The sequence below is a fragment of the Epinephelus moara genome, chromosome 1, assembly GCF_006386435.1.
Source record: "Epinephelus moara isolate mb chromosome 1, YSFRI_EMoa_1.0, whole genome shotgun sequence".
NCBI classification, from domain to species: Eukaryota; Metazoa; Chordata; class Actinopteri; order Perciformes; family Serranidae; genus Epinephelus; species Epinephelus moara.
The window spans coordinates 20468666-20479672 of record NC_065506.1 but is presented as its reverse complement, the minus strand read 5'-3'; the positions used below and the strand labels follow the sequence as shown (position 1 = coordinate 20479672).

General features: G+C 41.4%; 1 protein-coding gene across 1 annotated transcript in view; it reads right to left on the bottom strand.

Annotated features, from left to right (window-relative positions):
• The window catches only part of ush2a (Usher syndrome 2A (autosomal recessive, mild)), a 256530-nt gene that overhangs the window by 70746 nt on the left and 174777 nt on the right, over positions 1 to 11007 (bottom strand). Inside the window, exons 64-65 of the mRNA XM_050054481.1 lie at positions 2450 to 2673; positions 415 to 760 (exon numbers count right to left, since the gene is read on the bottom strand). Coding sequence (XP_049910438.1) covers positions 415 to 760; positions 2450 to 2673 — 570 coding nt within the window. The remainder of the gene's footprint in view (positions 1 to 414; positions 761 to 2449; positions 2674 to 11007) is intronic.

Sequence of the window (11007 nt, the reverse complement as noted above, 5' to 3'; positions counted from 1 at the left end):
GACGTGCCCCAGGCACAACATTTAGCTCCAAATCCACAAAACCAGCCTGAAAATGAAGGAAATCTGAAACTATTGCATTAGAGTCAATGGAGCACAGCTGTGTTGTTGTCGGACTCTGGTCTGAGCTGGCCCAATGCTACGTTATGATTGGCCAGTCTGCGTCCAGAGGTGGGGCTTAGCAAAGGGTCAATTGCATCAAATGAGGTAGCTGTCCCCTCATGATCAGGAAAGTAGCTTTATTACCAAAGACACTCAACACTGAGGTGAATAAAGTTAAAGAAAAAAACAATAAAAGAGCTAAAAATGAACTACACTTATTCCTATGGAAAAGTACTAGTCTGTAATACCTCTAAACTGCAGCCTGTGTTTTTTTTACTGAACACACAGAAACACACACTCAAACACACATATTACCTGTAAAGGTGTATCTGTTGGCATTTCCACTGTACACCACCTCCTCATGCGACGGGCATAGGTGTCCCTCAAATTGCTGGTTCTCGGTGTGACTATGAGTGTGACTGTGTGCGTCGGCCATTTTGTATGTGTTATCACTTCTGTTCGTATGTGTAGACAGGCCCCAAGTGAGAGTTTCATGAGTGGTGTTGCTGGAAGGTGAGTATGTAGTGGAGGGTGCGTCAGGGTGTGTGTGTGCAGACAGGACCCATGTGCAGGCAGTCGTAGATGGATCGAGGTCACAGGAGCCACAGTAAGCTGTAGATGCTGTGGCTACGGGACACAGAGCGCCCTGCAAGCACTGGTGCTGCACAGAGCACAAGAAGAGAGAGGCAGATAACGAAGAGAGAGTGGAGAGAGTGGAGAGAAAAAGAAGAGATGAGAAGAAGGAGGAGTTAAACAGTAAGAGAGGTCAGGGGAGGAGGAGACAGAGAGGGGTTCAAAATGTTTATTTTGCTAATGTGATTTGTCTGTATGACTGCACAGCACACAGGCACAGGCAACAACTACAGAAACCTCTTATAGAAGTTTACTATTAACTCATATAAATTCTGAAGTGTCTCTCTGTCTCCCACACACAGGAACATGCAGGATGTGCTAGTTTGTGTGCATGTGTGTGGTAAGCATGGTCCTTAATGACATCATTAGAGCTAATGAGAGTTCCTACCCTTTGTCCCTGTGTGTGTGTGGCTCTGTTTGTGTATGTGTGTATGCATGTGCCTGTCTCATGCTGACTTAGGAACACACAAACACCACATGACCCCAGTTGATAAATGGAAGATGGCCCAGTCCCCAACTCCTGATGTGACAATGAGTGTGAGTTTGAGAGAGAGAAAGCGAGAGGAAGAAGAAATTCTATCCACCAACATCCGAATACGTTTTTCTGGTGGAGTAGCTTGTGTTCCTGAAGCGTGGAAGTTACTTGTGAATTTTAACCCTGCAATTATTGGCAATTGACGTAAATGTCTTTTTCAATCCTTATTGACTTTGTCCTTCTGTACATACGGCTTTTTTTAGTTCTTCCCGTTTATTTGTCACTGCTCTTTATCCTTCCACACAGGTTATGTTCAGACAAAGGTGGTCCAAATCTGATTTTTTTTTTTTTGTTTTCATAGATGACTCAGATCTGTTTGTTTCATAACTATGAAAGGCAAAATCAAACAGAATCCGATCTTTTCAATTCTGATTTTGACCACTTTCAGATGTGGTCCTAAATCAGACACAGGACTGACTTGTGCAATGCGACCTCTGTCTGAACAGTTTTTTCGGGATTCATGCTACTTTTGGTTCACTCTAGATCAGCCTCAGTCACAGTACTGCGCTGGTTAGAGTCACCCTGTGAAAACAAACAGGGGGCACTGTTGCCATGGAGGTAGTGAGTGCAGGTACAATGAGGTGTAGAAGACCTCTCAAGTATTTGGAGTTACACTTCTGTACATGCAAAACCAATAATGTCACTATCTCACCGCTCCTGGCTCTGAATCTGTGTCCACACGCACCTCTCCATACAGAAGTAGCAGCCACTGATCCACAAAAAGCCATACTTTTTTCTCATTTGTCTCTCTTTCCTCATTCTTGTTATCATCTGCTCACAAATATATGTTATGAAACTGATCATAAAATATCTGTAAATCATTATTTAACTGTGTGAAACAAAAAATAAAATGATGGCAAAACATGCCCCCTTTACTGTAAATGTGGCTGCTGAAGAACAGACTGCTAAGAGATGCCCAGCTTTTGACAAACTTCTAGTGGACATTTGAACCACTGAGAAACAGATGTGAAGGACCTACTTTATGGCACAACTAGGACACATGATTATTAACAAAGAAAGTGTACGAGAGCCAGAAACAAATTACCTCAAAAATAGTACATGTCTAAGCAAATACAACATAGAAGACATTGATTTACTTGTGTGTATGTACACATAGACACAGAGACACATGTACAGATGTGTGTACACCAAACACACACACTCACACACACACACACAAACCTGTATCAACAGTCCGGGTGTGGGTTCGTCAGCGCACACGTGTCGTTGAGGATCATAGCCAATCCCATTGCAGCATTCCTCTTCCTGATGTATGACCTTTGACCCACAGCACTGCAGTGTCACTGTGGCATTGCCAGCAGGGTGCATTGTGGGATATCCGTCATAATCCATGCAGCAAAGAGAGGTTGAGGAGTTTATGTACTCCTGACCACAGCAGATAAAACCTAAAGACAAGAAGACATGCATCACATTATTGTTTTAATCACATTTTAATTTTTGATCTTATTGAAGCCGGAAATGATCATTTATGGAACATCTTCCACTGCTCATTTACAGGCTAGAACTGACGTGTTTGTTGAAGGTATACAACGCAGGATTTTCTTAATAACAGTGTTGCCTCTGCTCTCTGCCTATATCGTCTTATTTTGTTTTTATTTTGCTGCTTTCAGCCCATCCCTGGACACACCCAGGTGACGTCGGGACTTAATAAAATGGAGGCAACCAGGTGCCAAAACGTAAGCAGCACACATCCAAGAGGAAGCTACAACAATCAAAGACACATTGATGACAAAATGCAAATATGGAGAGAGTAACGAGAGTGATTTCGCTTTCACTGGTGATACTGTTTACAAACAGTACTCAAAAAATGATTGCATAGTATACCTTTAACAATAAGATATACACCAATATAACACTTACTCTCAAAGCAATGTTCTCTCGGATATCTTCCCCTCTTTCCAAGTGCTCTTGAAATCAAAGTTTTCCTGCAACTTTATCACACACATCTCTATAATTTACATGCTGTGGTTGTATTTCTGTGTCTCTCTGTGACAAAGAATATCACCCTTTCCATTCTTTTCTTCATCACCTCTTCTGCTTCTCCATACTTAAGCAAGGCATCCTCTAATAATACTCATCCAACTATTCTACCTCTTTCCTCCACTTCAGCCTCCTCACTCTTCTCTGTCTTTTCTCCTGTCTTCCTCCCTCCTTAACCTCTTCTCCTTCATCACTCCGTTACCTTCACCCCCTCGTATTGTATGCTCTTCTTCTCTCCATACTGTATAGAGATCCAGGCCATGCTGGACTGTATTGTCTCTAAACCCTTATTTTCCCTCCTGCACAGACACAGTATTTATACAGCGCTCTGAATATTAGTGTGTATCTGCTCTTATTGACTCTTCTATACATCCTCCTCTCCGCCTCCCCTGCATGCCTGTTTTCCTCTCCTGTATTCATCTCTTCGCACAGCAGTAATATTCAGGCTGTCGAAAGAGTGCACGGGCAGAGGAAGTGTGTTTTTCTGAGAGCTGCCATCTCTGACAGTGATAGGTGATGTCTTTCTGCTACCACTTCACCTTCAGCAGCAAGGTGACATTTAAAATACATGCTATCACTCCATTTCCCAGTAAATGTTTTGCAACTGAATATCAAATTTCGAGCGTGTTTCTTCACGTTCACCTGCGCCCTGTATTTTTAAAATTCAAATAACTTGAGTCACTGGGAATGATTGACAAATTAAAACTGTTTCAAGTGTCTGCATAATTGAAGTAGAAAGACTCGTTCCTGGTGGGGAAAATAATGCTTTGTTGTACAGAACCTACAAAAGGGTCTGCTCTATTGTGGATAAAAAAAGTCTTCAGCACAGAATGTCATTCTAGGTGAATGACTGGGGCTATATTTCAAACTATTATTAATATTCTTTAATAAAATTGTAATTTTGTCAGCAAAAGCCATGTGTCAATAAAGAATGCAAATGTTACACCCTTTTCCCACCAAATTGGGGCATATATGTAGGTTTTTCTAAACAGAGGAAAAAAGGCGACAGACTGTGTAGACTCCCATTGTTTTTTTCCTTTCTTCTTTTCTTATTTTTTTTTTACTGGTGTGTCCATTTTGATGCATTGGAAAACAGGTTAGTAAACAGTAGAAGGCAGCATAGAGTCCAGTGCAAATGTTAAGGTGGGTACTTCTTTTTTATATCTGTTACTTATCCAGTCCCTCTGGCAGACTCGGTGCAGGCTAATTTGGAACAATGTTGAAGCGTTGCTCGGACAGATGTGGACAAAATTTGTGACTGAGATGACAAAGAGTCTCAGAAGTTACAGATCACACTGGAAAAGGAGCTAATTTAGCGTGTCCACCCCAGTGTCATGTTTCCATAACTGCAGATCAGAGATGGAGCCGATAAATACCTAGTTATTTGCCCTGGGAATGAATTCTGATTGTAACCTTTTCCGTTAAAGACAAAACCCAGATGTTAGTGGGTGTTATTTGTTTTTTTTTGTCCAGTAGGAAAGGACGTTTATAAAACATAGACCCCAATGACTCCATCTGGGGGGTAGGGGTACCTCCTGCCTACCTTCTTTAACACTATACTGACTAAATAAACTGGTTTCCACTTGGATTTCCAAAACCATACCAATGTGATACCCCAACACAGGAGAGAAGTTCAGTGTGTTAGCTTAAGATTCAATCATGTACATAAGGTTGAAACAAAACTGCTTACGGAGCAGCTACAAAACTAATGAAAGCCAAAGATTAAAGAGGGTAAACACGGTGCCTTCTCTCTGGTGGCTCTCCTAATAACACAAGTTGAGCCAATCTGGTTACTTTGACATCTTAGCTTAGTTGAGGGGGAGGACTGTGAAGCTTTGGCCTTGCAATGGATTAGGACTATAATATTGTCCTGCTATAACACTGAGTCAGCAAAGTAACCTCCTGCTGTGAGGATGCATTGGAAATACAAATGAGCATGGCATGGCACGGCACGGCTCAACTAAAACATCATAACTGTGCTGATGGAAAAAGGACAAATTGTATTTTAATGAGAGAGTCCAATAAGAAAAGCTTCTCATTTTGAATCAGACTGAATTATTATAAGAACCCCTCGGTCTTCTGTGATTATTTAGTTTAGATTTAAAAAAATCTAACTTTCATGAGGTATTTAGTAAATTCATCCTAACGGTTGATGACATGCTGATCTGTGGCTCTATCTACCCCCAGCTGTGTTGCCCATTTTATTTGACAGCAGACATTAAACACTAAGTCATTGCTTTGTATCACGGCCTCGCCCTTTAATGGGGCTGCAGCTAGTTGTGGAGTGATAAATAACTTATTGTTTAACAACCCAATCAGCGTTCACTCTTTGCGCACATGAAATGCTGCTCATTTAAGCAATCATTTCACTTAAAGGCCAAAAGTGGGGGATGGCACATATTTTCTCCTGCACTGTTACAGCGCATTATATCCTCGCCGCATCCATCACGGGCAACATGTGACAGGAAAATGCATGTGCATGTGTGTGTGATTGTGTGACATAAAGGCAGTCTGACGGCTAGTAACTCACTTAGCAGCGGCAGCTGTTGCAGAGCGGGGGCTTGGTGGCCAATTCCCCCAGCGCCTTACTTCAGCTTCAATGACGCGCAAATAAACAGCTCAACACTTTTCCAAAATAGCTTCTCTCCACTCATCCCTTGTCCTCTCTGCATCCTCACCTCTACTCCTCCCTTCCATCCGGACACCAGGCCCTCTGTGAATCACAGTTTTTACCCGTTTGCCTCCCCTCCATTTACTACCTAGCAACCCGTCTTCATGTATCGTTCGACATTGTTCTGTTCAAACTCTCTGCATATCTTCATTCTCTCATGCTTTTTCTGACTCTAGGAAATGCAAACTTTATCACCTGTGACCTGAAGTTCGAGAGTTGTCTCCTGCCGCTCCTCCACCCTCCATCTGATTTTCTTCTGTTCTTTTTTCTCTGCATTCCCAACTTCTGTATAAACCTGTATATCCCCATCTCCACAGCTGTCTTTGTCTTCTTCTATGTTCTTACTCCTTATTTTCCCTCTCCTCCATGCTTTATTTTATCTAATTTTCCCATCGTCCTATCATACTATTCATCCTCACCTTTCTCTGTTCCAACATTTCTCTTGGCCATGACTCTACTTTTTCCATTCTCCTATTTTCTCCTCATCTTTATGTCTTCCTCATTTCCACCTCCTTTTCCTCTTCCCCTTTCCGACTGCTCTCTCTATCTCTTCCTCTGCATCCATTCAGTTCATAGGTCTACACTGTTTGTTTACTGTTCTGCAGCTAAACTTCAATATTGTATTATCACCCATTCAGCAGAAATCCAATCCCTGTCTTTGTAAGCGTTATCTGTGTATGGGTGTGTGTGACATGCTTGTACATTTGTGTTAACGTTTTGAAACACACACCTACTATTTTCTCTTCCTCTCTGTGAGGTGTGTGTCCGTGCATGCATGCATGTGCATGTGCGTGTATGTGTTGACAACATTTTATCACACACCTCTTGTTTTCTCTCTTGCATCGCAGAATGCTTCAGCCCTAATCTTCAGATTTACGTTGGATTTGCATACATTCGTTAATAGCATCGGGAGCGCCGTGTCAACACAAGGTGCTTAGACAACGTGAATTATTATTAGGGTTTCAGTCATTCCACTTAATGATAAGTCAATATTTAGCCCTGCCAATGAACTACTGATAAAAATGTGTGTTGTGGATTAGGGTTATCCGAGCTCTCTAGGAGACCAAAACCCCTCCACAACTTTAAACAAACCAAACACTTTTAAATACGTGAATATATTACAAGGGGTTTGGCACAAAGTGCAGAGCAAGTGCACACATACTCAGTTTGTGTGCACGCATACCAACACACACACACACACACACACACACACACACACACACACACACACACAGAGTCACATTGAAGAAGCTTTCCTAGACACAGATTAGTGGCATCTGCAAGGCATACACACACACAAACTCATAAACAGGAAGGAGCAAGCACAGAGAAGCTGACGAAATCATTAAAATAAGATGCTCTGAATGATTTTAGCTTTTCACAGATACTGTACAGCCTTTATGTGTTGGTATAGGCTTATATGCTGGCAAGATGTGTTTGAAAATGTGTTTTTGATTTGACTTTAATCCATCAATACAGATAGTGATTGGAGAAAGCTTTACTAAAGTTAATATAATAATAATTTTGCTTACTTTCATGTATGTTTTTGACAATGTGTCTGAAAATTACACTAATAATATCCCAATCTGGAAACTTTATTCACAAAACCATTGACTGTATAATGTATCTTTATATACAGTTTATATACGTAACGATATACAAATGTCACATCTTGAGTTGAGGATAGAGAGCACCAAAATCATCTACCCAAAATCATCTACCTTATGCGACATAAGGAATGAGTGGGACAATCCACCAAACTGTAAATGAGCTACGGTATAAATTCAAAAGTTGAACATTTTGAGAAATATACCTATATCTTTTGTTCTGAAAAGAGTTTTATGTTTTCCTTTCCCCTCATTGAGACTATGAACAAAACGGGTTTCGTCTTGTACAAGACACATGCGTAGACGATAGGAAAAAGGTGCCTGTTGGTGAAAATATTTTTTCAGCGCGGCCAGTCCCCTGGACATTAAATCATCATCGGGTCATCACTGACATGAGTGAACACACTGCTGACACAGCACACATTGCAATGCAAGGAGAATGTTGGGAGTAATATCCTACATATTTGTGAATCCAGGTACTTTTATGAACCTAAAAATAAGGTAATTGTCTAAAGGTGGTCCTCGGGAACTACGTGCTGTGCCGCTGACACCACTGCCTTAGCGCACAGGGCTTCAGAAAGCGGGAGATGAGAAAAGCCGAGGGGGGGCGGGCAGGCGTCAGATCAGTGCAGAGCACTGGAGCAAAAACACCAACACATCACCAACGGTATGATAATGACATCCACCAACAAGTTTCACTCTCACTGGTTTCACTGACATGGAATACTTTCAAAACAGGTAGAGTCATACAATGCCATTGTTTTCATGATTTCAACACATAACTGTTGTTCACAGTGTGGCACTGTCAGGGAAAATAACAGGGTCCGTCCTCTGAAATTGTTGACTATGGGTTTACTGTGTTTTAAAGGTCCAGTGTCTAGGATTTCGTGGCATCTAGCAGTGAGGCTGCAGGACTGAAACTTCTCCCATGTGCCAAGCATGTAAGAGAACTATGTTGGCCAATGTGAAAACGTGAAACACTGTCCTATCTAGAGAGCCAGTGTTTGGTCTGTCTGTTCTGGTCTTTGTAAAACATTTTGATGAACTCTGTGGAAGAGGACCTGCTTCATATGTAAATATAACTGGCTCATTCTGGTAACAAAAACACATTTTATCAGGTGATTATAAACTAATGAAAACACAGTTACGAATATTATATACCATGTCTGCCAATACATGCCTCTTAATTCTACACACTGGACCTTTGATGTGTCAGGAACTCAGCACATGTACCTGGCATCATCACTGCTACTTATTTATTTTTGTTGTATTTGAGTTATTGTTTATAGTTGTTTCTAAAACTAATTTAATTTTCAGTGAACTTCTGCTCAATATCTCGGTCACAGCTCCTGAAATACTGATTTTAAGAATCCTTAGCTAACATGTTTGTTAAAAAAAAAAACTACATCAGCTCTCCTCAAACTCTCAATAAATATATCAACCTCAAAAATCCAGTATTGGTTGGGCTCCAGTACACACACATGCACACATTCACTGCAGGAAGAAGTGTGTGTGCTTGTGTGTGTGTCTGTGTGCACGAGCGCACTTTGTGCTCCAGAGGGGCCAGACTATATGCCATGTCGAGAGATGAAATCGCAGTGGATTGACTTCCTCACACAGTGCACAGTGTTCCCCTGTGGACACACATATGTGGATGTTGGGGCAGCGCGCACACACATAATCAAAGACACACACATACACACCTACTCTTTTCCCAGCTGACTGGTTGTCCTCTTGTCTTCCTGACGTCTTTTTTTTTTTTTTTTTTTTTTTTCTCAACAACATTACCAGCTGGGCATGTGTGTGACATTGTGTGCATTTGAGTGTGTGTGTGTGTGTGTGTGTGTGTGTGTGTGTGTGTGTGTGTGCGCGTGCATCTTTGCATGTTTGTGTCTTGAGTGTTTGTTTCAGTGTGTGTGTGTGTGTGTGTGTGTGTGTGTGTGTGTGTGTGCTGAGCTCAGGGAAATGCTTTGGTGGCAGTTATATTTTCACCACTCTACAGGGATTCACTAAAAACTGAGACACAGCAAGCAGCTGTTCACGTGTGTTAAAAGTGTCTGTGAGAGAGAGAGGGACTGAGATGGAGATAGAAAAAGTGATAAAGAAAAGAACAACTAAAAGAGTTTGACAAAGTTTTAAAAGAAGGGAAAAAAGACGGAACAACAAAAGATGTGGGATGAGATGAGTAAAATTAGCCTAAATAAAAAATGAAACGTGTATTTTATAGTCTACTGTGGATGTATGCAGAATATACTGTGCGATGGTGAAAATGTGTCCAGTGAGATTTGGCAATACTGTTTCTACTTTGGGAGCTATCTGCCGCTAGTCTCTATATACAGACTCTACATTCAGTGAATGTAGAGTCTGTAGGCAAACCCCGGAGATCTTGCCTCCGGAAGAAGAGCGGAAGAGCCCTGGTTTCCGGTTTTAGGCTGTTTGTAGTCCACGTGATATTGATCAATCGCGTTTGAGCCGGCTGTAGTTGTTGCCAGGTTAAACGGTCCGTGCGGTGAACTAACGAGGCGGAACATAATTGCTGTCACTGCAAACTCTGAATCAATCGCAATGGTTCAGCATATTTACTTATATATAAACGGAAGTCGGAAACAGAAATTCGCCTCCTCAAACCGGAATGCCCAAAAATCGGGGGTCTGCCCCCAGAGGCTGTATCGCCTTCTGCCGGTTGTCAGACGCCGAATACAGCCGATGGGTTCCGAGAATGATCTGGTGCAGACTACTGAGCAAATCTGGGCTGGAGTCTTGTGTGATCTTGGGACTCTCTGAAATCTGAGTATGTCGTATAGATGGGCGTGGTTTTGCAGGACACAGTTGTGCATGCTTTGGCAAGTAGACTTTCAACCTGCGTGCATGTTTCTAAGACTGCACAACAAAATCCTGAATTATTTGGTTTGATGAAAATGAGAAGTTTGACTGAGTGGCAAAGTATGTGCTAGTTTTATTTCTAAAGCTTGGAAAATAGGAAAACCTGGTCAGAATAATACAGCATATAATATGAGATAAGTTGAACTGCTGCATTGCCTGTTTGAGCATCTACTGATGCAAGATACTACATTGATATCAGAATACAGACCCACACCACCCAAATCTCATCAGATTTTGTTGTTGAACATAATTTGGTCCATCTCAATGTCAAGATATTTTAACACTATTTAGTTGTACATATTTTCCAGTATCACACAATGATGGTCAGTTTATGAATTTATCAGCAATCAGGTAAAAGTCATTTGAACATCTGCAGAAGTCTAGCTGTGGTTGCAGCAGTGCCAGCAGTACAAGGAGCAAAAATCTAAGTGTATCATTGTAAATCAATGATCACAAAAAAAATAAAATAAATTTCTTTCTGAAGTTACAGTTAGGCATGGGGTGTCCTGTAGGTTTAATCTTGGGGTTACGGCAAAGCTTAGGTTGATAAACAATTTTTAAGGTTACGGTTTTGCCAA